The sequence below is a fragment of the Silurus aristotelis genome, assembly GCF_946808225.1.
Source record: "Silurus aristotelis genome assembly, chromosome: 21".
NCBI lineage: Eukaryota > Metazoa > Chordata > Actinopteri > Siluriformes > Siluridae > Silurus > Silurus aristotelis.
The window spans coordinates 6,137,130-6,149,915 of record NC_139594.1 but is presented as its reverse complement, the minus strand read 5'-3'; the positions used below and the strand labels follow the sequence as shown (position 1 = coordinate 6,149,915).

At 39.6% G+C, this 12,786-nt stretch overlaps 1 protein-coding gene across 10 annotated transcripts in view; it reads right to left on the bottom strand.

Moving 5' to 3' along the window:
* The window catches only part of dock6 (dedicator of cytokinesis 6), a 55,005-nt gene that overhangs the window by 4,018 nt on the left and 38,201 nt on the right, over positions 1-12,786 (bottom strand). For 2 of the 10 annotated variants that reach the window (XM_083524256.1, XM_083524254.1), the window contains exons 23-42: positions 12,333-12,434; positions 10,813-10,902; positions 10,532-10,627; positions 9,626-9,766; positions 9,390-9,503; positions 9,127-9,297; positions 6,833-6,972; positions 6,586-6,758; positions 6,285-6,433; positions 5,709-5,891; positions 5,464-5,590; positions 3,939-4,023; positions 3,684-3,780; positions 3,442-3,576; positions 1,912-2,064; positions 1,569-1,727; positions 1,373-1,473; positions 1,084-1,276; positions 410-553; positions 110-241 (exon numbers count right to left, since the gene is read on the bottom strand). In XM_083524256.1, the coding sequence (XP_083380382.1) occupies positions 110-241; positions 410-553; positions 1,084-1,276; positions 1,373-1,473; positions 1,569-1,727; positions 1,912-2,064; positions 3,442-3,576; positions 3,684-3,780; positions 3,939-4,023; positions 5,464-5,590; positions 5,709-5,891; positions 6,285-6,433; positions 6,586-6,758; positions 6,833-6,972; positions 9,127-9,297; positions 9,390-9,503; positions 9,626-9,766; positions 10,532-10,627; positions 10,813-10,902; positions 12,333-12,434 (2,685 nt within the window). The remainder of the gene's footprint in view (positions 1-109; positions 242-409; positions 554-1,083; positions 1,277-1,372; positions 1,474-1,568; positions 1,728-1,911; positions 2,065-3,441; positions 3,577-3,683; positions 3,781-3,938; positions 4,024-5,463; positions 5,591-5,708; positions 5,892-6,284; positions 6,434-6,585; positions 6,759-6,832; positions 6,973-9,126; positions 9,298-9,389; positions 9,504-9,625; positions 9,767-10,531; positions 10,628-10,812; positions 10,903-12,332; positions 12,435-12,786) is intronic. The other 8 variants (XM_083524261.1, XM_083524262.1, XM_083524259.1 and 5 more) reach the window with 7 other exon arrangements.

Below are 12,786 nucleotides of genomic sequence, written 5' to 3'. Positions count from 1 at the left end.
CATTTCACTAATTATCAGCCACTTTATGGACTTCCATCAAAAACTAAAGCGTACTCTTACTGACTGAAGGCATCACACGGAGTTGTAATTTTCTGTGAAAACAACAGACCTGATTGTAGATTTTGTTGAAGGCGTCCTGCAGCTTGCCGTGGATCGAGGCCAGCTTTTTGAAGTCCCTGTTGGCCTCATGGATAGGGCAGAGAAGCTTATAGACTTCATTAATGGCTTCATACATTCCAGCCTGGAGTGCACAAGACCACCAGTTATTTATATAAAAGGGATATTTACTACATGTAGATCCACTTTATATATGAAAACAAATCATATCCAGGTTAGATACGGCTTATTCAGTGGAATCGGTGAGGACTAGCTTTTTTTTTTATTTGTTCTGTATGACTCATGCTCTCACCATGTTAAAGGAGGCTGCAGCTTGTTCCAGCAACCCCACCAGTCCAACCTCACTGAAATATTTCCCCGCACAGATTCCCTCTTCCTCCGGGGACAAGATGTCATCGGATACAGCAGACTCCTCCAGTACGTTAGATGAGATCCGCTGAGCGTTCACAGCCAGATGCGGAAAACAGTGTGATCACATCCGCCCCGACGTTAGCTCATTTCACATTTCCCCCCAATTACATGATCATATACAAAACATTCTTTACAATTTTGCTTTGCATTGATGTTTAAGAGAACTGGTTTAGGCCCATTTCTATTAAGATCTCTATTCTATTACAGCATTTGAATAGAGTTTAGGTCTGGATGTGGCCTTTCCAACACTTTTCTTCTTTAAAGAATTCTTCTTACTATAGAATGGTGAATTACAAATGGATGGAAATGACCTTATAACCCCTCCTGAATTGATGAGAAGCGACAATTGCATTCTTCTTGCTAATATGAAACACCTGAGTGGCCCTGAAAACCAAACTGAAAAATCTGCTACTTTTTTGGAGACTGTCAGACTTCTTGATGATTATCTAACCATTTCATTAATAATACTATGGCTGCTAATGTTTCCCGAAGTAGGAAGGATGTACTTGTATACCATATTTTGGAAATACTGACTTACTTTTTAAAGTGCCTTACCTGGAAGGAGACACAACCAATGGGGAGATAACGACAATCCTCCAGCATATTAAGGTACTCTGCTACTAGAGCCGCACTGTGGACCAGGCAGTGGGCAGCTTCAGCATGGTTGCCTCTCTCTGAGTGCTTTCCGGCCATATTCTGAAGCCAGGTGAGACGCAGGTCTGGGGAGTTCTGATAACCCTTAGCAATCCTATAACACAAAAATCATCAGTAGTCTTATATGGCTGCATATCCATGTATAACTTATGTATTTATAGATGTACACGTCTAGATCGAGAGCGCTAACCTGTACATGAGGTCAAGTAGCATCTCAGGGTCCTGCTGATGCTCTTTCATTTTGACTGTGTCAGTAAGAATCATGTGCAGGTTGAACACAAGGTCCTGGACCTGCAAAACAAAACAAAAACAGCTACAAATCTGAGAAGAAAAACAAACAAAAAGTAATCCTTGAACATGCGTGTGTTGAAGTGCGTGGGTAGAACCTGCTCTGGGAAAGGTGAGTCTCGGAGCTCCAGATCTTCTTCGGCATAGGTGAGAATGGTCTTGAGGGAGCGGCGTAAATGTTCTTCGTTGAAGTTTTGCGAGGTGCCCACTAGTGATGACAGAGACATGGTAACCTGCATCTTCACTCGTGCAAAATTCTGTAGGACCAAAGCAAATGAAATACTTAACTTTCTGCCTGGTCAATCTTTCTCACCCTAATATGTTATGATAATATGTTATGTTAACGCACACTATTACAAAAGCTGAAAAAAAGAATAAAAATCGAGCAAATTTGAGAAAGCGCGTTCGTGCTATAGATTTAAGCGCAGATTTGAATCTCACATTTCCGATCTCATAGTTTTGCCTCATGAGCAAGTAGAGGGAAGCACTGGCGTGACTGCGTACAGAGCTGATACTGCTGCTGCAGTGACGCAGTAACCGCAAACACAGATCAGCACACAGCTCTGTATCCTCCTCAAAAAGCATCTCTGGAAACTGTTTACACACACACGCACACACGCACACACGCACACACGCACGCACACAGTATAACATTATTGACATTTTTATTTTTTTTTTTTTACATCATTAAACATTGTTGATTTGCAAAACAGAGAGCAGATGAATCACAAATTATTCCTCGCACACCCACTGTTTCACTTCGCCCTCATTAACAAATGAAATAGCTTCATTAAATTTTTTTGGGAATAATAAATAGTCATTACGTTTTAAATCTTTGGCAAGAAAAACAATTCTGCTTTTTTAAAAATTTGTTGGAAAATCTAACACACGCTCAAATGCCACTTTATTACAATCACATGCCATTCAGGGGATTATCCAATCAGCCAATCATGTGGCTCCTGTTCCAATAAAACCTCAGGTAATAGCCGAACAGCAGAATAGAGGGGAAAAATGTGACCTCAGTGACTTTGACAATAGTGAGGTTGTTGGTGCCAGATGGGATGGTGTGAGTTTTTCAGAAACTGCTGAACTCCTGAGGTTTTCACATAGATCTAAAGTTTACTCAGAATGGAGAGAAAATCCAAACGAGCAGCAGTTCTGTGGGCAGGAATGCCTTTCAATAAAAGAGCTAAAAAAAAAAAAAAGCAATGGCTATGTACAAGGTTGTGGTTCCTCACATAACACTGGTCAGGAGAAAAGCATTTCTAACCATTGGAGCAGATGGGCTACAACAGCAGAAGACCATGTCAGGTTCTACTTCTGTTCGTACGAACAGGAATCTGAGGCTATAATGAGCACAGACTCGCCGAAACAAGTCAAATGATGATGATGATGATGGATAATAACATTTGGTTTAATAGATCTCAACTTTTTTTTGCTGTGACATGGAGATGCACAAGTCCAGGCTGGTGGTGGTGTTATAATGGTAAGAACATGGACCCAAACCATCTCTAAAGGATGTTGTACAGGCCTTTCTATTCTATACATCTGTTTCTTGCATTTGAATCATAACTTTGTACATTTCTAATATATGTCTTGTGTCTGTGTCCATTTTCCTTATGTCCTAAATTTATGGCCGCTTGGAGGATTCAAGGAGTAAGAATTTCATTGAATGGTGTAACAGACTGAACATATGACAAACTCTTGAATCTTAAATCTAAAGAAGTGTCAGATTTTTTGTAGACAGAACTACTATTTATACGTGAACATTGTTGTTTGGCACAAATGACTCATTTACTTTAAATGCCACAAATGCTTTGAAAATACCCATTATATATCATTACATTAACAATCACAAATACAACCCCCTCACACACACACACACACACACACACACACACACACACACACACACACACACACACACACCCACTGACTTACAATTAACCAACACACCACACTCATACACACCTTAAAGACCAGCGCTCTCTGAGTGGTAAAGCAGTGTTGCAGAAAAAGGGCGCTCTGGTTGCCAGCCATGCTGTGAAGAAGTACTCTCAGCACTCCAACTAGCACACTCTCTTTCTGCTCGGACAGCACTACAGTCTGAGGCACAGTAAAATGCATTTTTTGGGGTTAGACATTCACGTCCGAATTTGTAATACTTATAATTATATACCCAGAAGCAGCAAGAAGCAAAAGCAGAGCTTAACTTTGACAATAATCTCCAAAGTGTCCAAGACTATTAAGGAAGCTTCGGTTGCCAAGTTTCCATCCACCACTGACTCCTGCTCCATCTCTGCTTTTGTCCTGCACACACACACACACACACGCAATTAGGTTTATGAAAATGTATAATAAATAAATAAATAAAAACTGATTGTCTCACTTCTAATTATCACATCAACCTAAATAAAATGGATTTCATCCTGAATCTGCAGAGGTATAAACAATGAAAAAAGACTCACTTGTCAACTCTGTCTGCATTCTGCCGCCAGTGAGTGACATTCTTCCTCCATCGTACATTCTCCTGGCCACCATATGGGCTTCTTTCTGTATAAAACACAGTTCGACACGTTCATTTCAAGCTTGTGATTCAGTACATTATTTTTGGACACACACCTCTGTATCTTCCCTTCACAAGTAAAAACCCATTAGCCAAACAATATTACGCCAAGCTGGACTTGGCAAAAGACGTGTGTTCAGAGGCAGGCCTTCTTCCCAATTTATACCCCTTAGCACAACGTCATCTAATTGGTCAAAAAAACAATTTTTGCTTTGAGAAGTATAGTTCAGACAAATGGCATGACGGGGGTAAGTTAAATATACATGGGGGAACCTCAACTCGAAATGGAAAAAGAGCGAAAAAATAAGCATAGACATTCTTCTAGAATACAGAATGCAAGAATCTCAGATACATTTTCATCCCTGTATTTATGTCAACACTCCTCTTAAGAGTTAGCACCCAAGCTAGCCTGACGTCACAAGACCCATTGGGTTGCTTGAGGAAACCGGCTGTTCCTGACAGAGCTAGCTGGGCTGTCCAGCTCCACGCTGTCTTATTACTGCTATGGGAGATGGTTGACAGCTTTGTGGCTGTATGCTCTGCAACCACAGACAAATCTGACTCAGTGGATGAGTCAGTTGTCCTCACTTATGATGATGAGGTTGACAGTGAGCCCTTTATACCCTCCAAACAGGCTGTAAAGTCTGTGGTCTTTAGAAGTGAGAGTGGCGGTGTAGATGGGTCACCGCAACTCAGCCTGGACCTGTAAAATGTTGAGTAGATGGAAACTTCAATGTTTACATGCCAAAAAGGCTGCAGAAAAAAAATTGTGTCCAGTCTGCTAGCAGTCTTCCTGAAATGGCATTCATTCATGAAGCAAAACATTTTCTGATAAGGGAGCTAGAAGGAAACATGTCCAGGCAAGGTCCATTTTGTCTGGATCGACATGAAAGGTAGTGGATTTATCCAACTTTCCTCTGGTAAAAACCTTAATGGCAGTGCAACCTTGACCACACTCAGAAGAGCTCCAGCTGAGCACACAACAGTGCCGCTTTCAGTAAGAACTTTCCATTGTATAAATCAAGGCCACGTACTGAGAGCTTGTTGCCAAATCTGTTGCAAAGTGCAACAGATAAAAAGCTCTTAGAATTGAAGTTGCTTATTATTATATTATATTATAATATATTACTATATTATAGTACACTTTCAAAAAGCCACATAAGAATGCATACTTATTGCACATAGGTAGAATTCTTCCACTTACGCTCATTCAGCAATTTGGAAGTTGCAATATTTCATAATGGGATGCTGTTTGAAAGTGGACTTGTGATCTAACTTGGTAGAATGGCATATTGCTTCGTGGCGATAGCAACAACGTTCATGTCCCATAGTGATACCTTACTGATGCTACCAGATAACCAGGTATGTTATCATTTGCAAGCTAACATCCTCGATCATTTTACCCACAAAACAACTTCTAGATTTACCTCGACAGCGGCGGACCATCTCCTGACGGGCACCAATAGTTCCTAGTATGGCTTCCTCCAGGCGAGCTTTCATGTCTTGGGACTTTTTAAAGGTCAGGCTGTTGATCCGCTCCAGAGCTTTCCTCCCCTGTGCTCAGATACACATGAAGCAAACCCACCAAACAAATTACATGCTTGTAAAAAAATATAAAAAAATTGCTCTTAGACTTTCATAACAAGTGAATATCAAGTCCCTGGTGCAGTACCTTGTACTCGAAGCAGGAGATGGCGAGGTGGAGAAGGTCGAGTAGTCTGTTGATATGCAGCACAGACAGATCGGAGAGCCAGCGCTCTAGCAAGCCTGCATCAGCATTCTTCAACACCCACAGAACACACACCAGAAGGGTCCTACTGCACTCGGCAGAGAGCACGCTGCACTGACGGGCCGCCTATACACGTGCAACATGTAAACATTTAACAGGCTTAGATTGTATAGATACCAGCTTATATACAAGCAATTAATGGCAGTCAATATCTTAGACCCAAGGGACATGTTAAAACAGTCACACAGGATGCTCTTACACACCCTCAAAGAGAAATGCACAGACTCATTAAATCATTAACAGAATATTGTGGAACTGAGTTCACATGAAAAACAAGGAACCCCAGATAAGCCATCTAGTGGTAGAGCATAGTACTGCAGGTGGTAAATTATTATTTTTTTTAAATGTACCTTGTAAATTAATGCGTTGTTTGTGACAGACAACTAAGTGAATACAAAACCATAAAATACACATATTTCCCATAAACCTTACAGTTTTATCTACTTCACCAATGCTCACCAATGAAGGTAGTGTGAAAGGACTGACTTTGGAATACGGGATTGGTGAGCCGGCTATCGCCATAGCAAGCGAAGAACTAATGGTGCTGTTCTCTGGATCACCGTCGTCCAACACTGCAGAAGCGTGGCGCACACGCTGAGGTGACGGGTCTACAGGTAGGATTAATTAACAACAAAACAAATAAAGAAAAACTTGTAGAAACGACTCAAAAGACAGTTACTATAGTAGATACTATCATCTAATAAAATATTCAACATTCAAACCAAAAAAAAAAGCATGAAGTATTCTTTGTTTGGCTTACCGGTGAAATCATAGAGCTGGGAAAGTGCCTCCATGACTACAGGAATGAGTGGCAGGTAGAGCTGAGCAATGTGGGCTCGGACCTGTGGGTCGGTGTAGCGTGGGTCTGAGTCATGACTGCACAGGAGCGAGTGCAGCGAACTGATCGCCTTCTTGTGTAGGAAGAACATGCTGCTGGAGTGACAGTCAATTAGGTTAGCGTGATGCGTGGCATGTGACGTGTGTCTATGTGTGTGTGCGCGTCTTACCCTTCTCCATCAGGTTCCAGGATAAGAGCAAGCTCACACAGCAGCAAGCCAGACAGGAAATGCTGCTGGCGAAAGGGCACTGACAGCTCGAACATACTGACTACACCCTGGTCCTGCACCGGACATGAGAATGCTGAGCTCTGGAAACAAGTAAAAGGAGGAACAGCAATGATGGAAAGGTTCATAATCTGTCAAAACAACAGGAGAAACTTAAATACCCACTAAACCAAGGGTTCCCAAACTTGTTTTTGTAGGGGGCCAGGTCTTTCCTTCACAACATTTTTGTTAAAACCCTTTTTATGTTTTACCCTTTAAAAAGCATCTAGCGGGTTTTGAGGTCCCGTCACCTAAACTGCACGCTTTTTTTTCACTGCTCAGCTTCTTCACCCTAAACACAAACTACTGCCACGTTCGTTAACAAAATTTGGTAAAATCAGCCAAACCTTCCCACCTACCGTATACCTACACTACACCATTCCTCCTCTTTCTATTGAAGACACATTGCAAGATCCAGTGAGTAACTGCTGAACGAGACAATGCTCCAAACCGTCTAATGAACCCACTTCCCTTCATCACTTCCATTCTAACAACAAAATAACACTGCACCCTTTCCAGCATATAGCTCCTAACTAAGCTATATGTATAGTACACACACACACACACACACACACACACACACACACACACACACACACACACACACACACACGGGCTGAAGCGATTCTTTGAGTAACTCGAGAACTTTGAGACGATTTAGACCAAAAAAAACAACAGTTTCCAAAGTTTGGGATCATTTTCAACTTAAACATAAAGAAAACACTGTACTGTGCGTTTACCTTTTATTTAGACTATTTTGAAATTGAGTTTCATATTTTTATGTATGATCTTTTTTTTTTATATATTTGTATTTTGATATAATGTGGAAATTAAATGCACGAAATGTGTTTAGTTTTCACAGATTTTCTTGTGTGCACTTTCAGCAAATAAAATTTCAATAAAAAAAAAAAAAGAAAGAAAAAGAAACACATTACTTGTTCATTTTAAGAGACCCGTCTAATTTTCTTTTTTTATATTTAGTATTTTTCTTTAATAAAGAAAATCGATAGAATAATCAGTAGAATACTTGATTACTAAAATAATTGATCAGCTGCAGCCCTGATAAATATACATGTCGAAATTTACGAGTTAATGCAAATGAATTTTAACGGCACAGATTTTATTAACGTGCATCTCTGTTTGACCATTTCTATCAAACATATAAATAAATAAATACAAAAGAGGCGAAATTAAAACCTTAAATGCGACACATTTATTCACAACGTCCGTTCTTTACTCGGATATAAAAAATAAAACATTTAAAAAATCTAAAAATAATACATTTTAAGTTAATTAATCAGTAAACATTTGTTTTACTGATGCGCCAAGTCTCAAATCAAACACCAAAATCCGCCATGACGCACACATCCGGCAATTAACACAGTCCGTGTGGAAACATAGCAAAATATCAGTTTGGTGTTGTGATGATGTAGGTCATTTTGAGCACCATAATTACTTTAAAACATTTACAATAATATTTTGTCTTCATGCTCTATGTTGAGTATGGATTCACTAATAATACACATATATTTGCATAAAGCATTAATATTTGCCATGTTGATTAAAGTGTTAAAAAGTTTTTGTAATTAATCTTGAGTTAACTCATGACAATCGTGCGATTAATTATTATTAAAAATTGTAATTGATTGATGTGTGTGTGTGTGTGTGTGTGTGTGTATATATATATTGCGATAAATCGTGATATGATTTCCATTTATTTAAAAAAGCATTTCTGATGTTTTAGACTTACATGATTCTTTTCCAACTTGTCATATAAGGATGTATGAATAAATGACAACTTATATAATTAATAAAAGTTTAATTACACCTTTTTATAGATTTAATTATTTATTATCTATAATTAAATATGAGATAATATATTGTCCTCTACAATCCTTTAAGAAAAAGACAATATTTATCTATTCACATTTTCGCATGAATCCACCAGTTAAATCTGTTCAGGTTGAACATCAGACAAAAGTAGCTTGAAATGTATTTATAAAAAAAAAAATATATATATATATATACACATATATATATATATATATACACACAAACAAGACCTTTTTAGTTTTAGAATCAATCAATTTAAATGTTAGAAATCTGTCAATCCTCCCCAAACACTATGACGGCTCCATGTCAATCACTGCACTTCGCTGGCTAACGTAAACACAGGGTAAACGAGTGTGTCTCAATACCTGTGAGGTGGTGGAAGAGGTTGAAGGTGATGGAGAAGATGGAGGGCTGAAGGTGGCACATGGCAGGTTGAGGGTGACGTAGTGCTCATGACTGCATACTATACGCATGAAGTCCAGCCTCAGAGCCACCAGAGAGCTTGGGTTCTGTGTTGTGTGCAGTTTGTTGGAAATCTAACCGAACACAGCAACACGTACACAAAGTCACATTTAAATATATCGACAATAAGAATGCAAAAGTGAAAGTATAGTGTGCATTCTTGCACCTGTTTGTAATAGGTGCGAATGAGATTAAACACAAATCCCCGGTCAAGAAGAGACAGCAGATCATTGAGGAAGAAGGCCAGGCTGTTGTTTAATCTTTCCACGAGCTCGACATCCTGAAAGAAATCCACACAGACGTGCGTGCACACTTACTGAGTGTCAAGTATATCCTTGCTTAATTATTCAACTCGGCTTGGAAATGAGATCCTAAACGTAAAATCTTGTCCGTTAACTTTACCTTTTGGTGTCGGCTGGCTATGTCTGCACTGATGGCGCATACCAAGGCAGCAATGTCGTCCACAAATCGGTCAGGAAAACGCTGACGTCTCGGCACGTCCATCTTAGATGTGAGGAAGAGGTGATGAGCCATACTCTTCCCCTGAGAGACAAGAGAGAAAAATAATCAAATTGAAATACTTGAATAGAATGAACAAACGTTGATTTCTGTAGCATTTCTAAGTAGAGGTCGAGTGACAGTGGATTTTACCGATTGCTAGGTTGGATCGTACTTTCCAATAAAAAATGATTAATTAATAAACTTTAATAAACAATAAAGTTTAAGTGATACATATAATATAGCGCTTTCCGTACAGCACGCAAAAACAAACAAATCAGTGATTCGTCTCTAGAGGCTCCTTTTATTAGGACAGCGGACCTTCTCAACCGCTCCAGCAATGGATGAAAGCCGGGAAAATCTTTATGGGTTTTGGCCGATAATTGATTGCTGGAACTATCGGCAAAAATCCATTGCTTTCGGCTTCCAGCGTGCTGGTTAATCAGTAAAACCGACGAATCAGTCAACCTCATTTTCTAATAACAAAACCCAAACTTTCTACATGAGGCAAAACCACTGCAACATCACAGCGAATAAAATAATGAATATAACAGTAACAAGTTATTATTCATATTTCCATACACTATTGGAGGAAAGCAAAGTCGACTTCTTAAACTAAGTACATCACACTAATTGGTGTGATTTGCTCGTTTATGGAACAGTGATCATCTATAATAATGTAATCTCTGTGTGACATGATGCCCAGGCCAAATTACTGGTGATTTTCTTTAACACTAATTCTAATAATTGGTCTTTGCCTTTGCAGAGCAGATGTGTGAGTGAGAGAGAAAGAAAGAGAAAGACACATACCATGAGCTGGAAGAAAAACCATGCTTGCTGCAGCGCTGCTTCTCTCACTACGCTGGTACTCACTACCCATTGCAATGCCAGCTCCTCATGCAACAGCTAGGCAGAGACAGAACACTAATTAACAGAGACACACACTGCATATGTACAACAAATCCACCCTTTCCCACATACACACATACAGTACATACCCTCTCAGTCTCAGTCCACACTTCCACTCAGTGACATGAAAGAAATGATGAGATGAACAAAAGATATGAAAGAAAACGAAATGTGGTTGTTACCTTCCTCGGCATTTGTTTCAAGGGTGGTGCGAGTAAGGAGGTGCTCCCGACGAACGCTGACATGCGGTTAGCAGCCCGTTCACTGGCCTGCTGCAGTGGCCATGGTGAATGAGCGTGAGGACGATGAGGACAGTGAGAGGAAAAAAATGGAAATGATAAAAGGAAGTGCATGCACCGGATGAACTGAGGAAAACTTGGTAAACAAACAGGGTTCCCACACGTTTAACAACACCGAATTCAAGGACTTTCTAAAGCACCATTTATTCCGAATGCTGCTTGGAAAAGTTTGAGATACTAAAAATTATATATATATATAAAAAACGATGCACACGTTTTCTGCCTGTACAAAACAGTTATGATGAAAATTTTTACGCATTAAAGTCAGTGATCAAATTCAGTATACATAATATACAGAATATAAACTTAAAGCATACATTACATCTTCTGCTTGACTGTATATAATATGCTTTATTAATACGGTGTTCACACTTATTATTATAAGAATGTCCCTTTTGGAGACAGCGAGTCTCACCGTTTAAATGTGCACCTCATTGGAAAACTCTCGATCACTGCTAGCAATATAATGTTTAAAAAAACAATTTTCTAGAAGTTAGGGGGACGTGATCATTTTCACATGATCATGTTCAGCTATCCGACAAGCATTTCATTGTACCCTAACAAACATTTACTGACCAGATTAAAGCACAATCCTACTTTAAATTTAATTCAAGCACTATCAAGGACTTGTTTTTTTCAAGTGCTTTCCAGGCCTTGAATTCAAGTGTCTGAAATTCAAGTACTTTCAAGAAGCATAGGAACCCTGAACACAAATATCGAAAAGAGAAAGACAAGATTAGCACACTGGCTGCTGATCCAAATATCTACTTCCAACTACTAAAGGTTAGTGGAGATACTTCTATGATGGGTTCATCATATGATTGGTTCCAAAACGATGAGCAGCAGAAAACAACTATGCATGAACAATTGCATTCACATTTTACCCTCACACGCTTTTAACGTGAGCAGATATAGATTGTGACTACCGTATGATGTAAGACTTCACTAACACATGTTTCAATTCAATTCAAGAAAAAGCATTGAAAGATAGAATAGGCACGAGAAGATGGACATGTGATGAAAAAGAGTTGATTTGGTTTGACATGGAGACATCTTCCACCCATACCCTCACACACACACACACCCCCCAAAATTTTAGTAAGGGATAAAAAAAAAAAAAAGTGTATAGGGTAGGATTAAAAGGGTCTCATATTGGGGTATTGCTAATAAAGCAGTAGGATGTAAATTGGGTAAAGGATTTTCAGGGAATAAGGTATTAAAAGGATAATAGAAGGGTGATTGGTCATAGGAGAAGAGTGGGCAATAACGGGAGATAAGTTATTAGTAGGACAATGATGGGGTGATAATGGGGTGTGATAGGGGAACAGTGGGCAATAACGGGGTATAAGGTTTTAATAGGACAATAGTGGGGTGATACTCGCGTCTGGGGTAGGTATCAGCACCTGCTTAAGCTCACAGCTGGAGTTTGGGTTCCGACGGACCACAGCTCTGGAGCCCCCAGGAGCGTAAGCAGAGTTTACCCAGGAATGAGAGCGGTCTATTCCCTGCTTATTCATCAATCACAAACACAAACACACAGCAGCACAGGAGACACAGTCAGATAGATACCCATAATTAGGGGGACGGAAAAAAACAGGCTTAGAAGATTTAGATTCCTAGATTTAGGAGACACTCTGAGCGGAGGGTAAGTAATCAAATCTGTAGCTACGCAAAGCACAGTTCCAGAAAGGAAGCGACTCAACCCCATTCAGTACAGGAAGAGCCTGCTCCTTTCATCCCACGTAAACAGGAAAAGCAATGGGAGGGCTGGAGCTGTCGACTTTACACAGGAAAAATGACAAAGGCACCTTACATGTACACTCCTAAAATAACAATGATGAGTTATGAACGTAATCA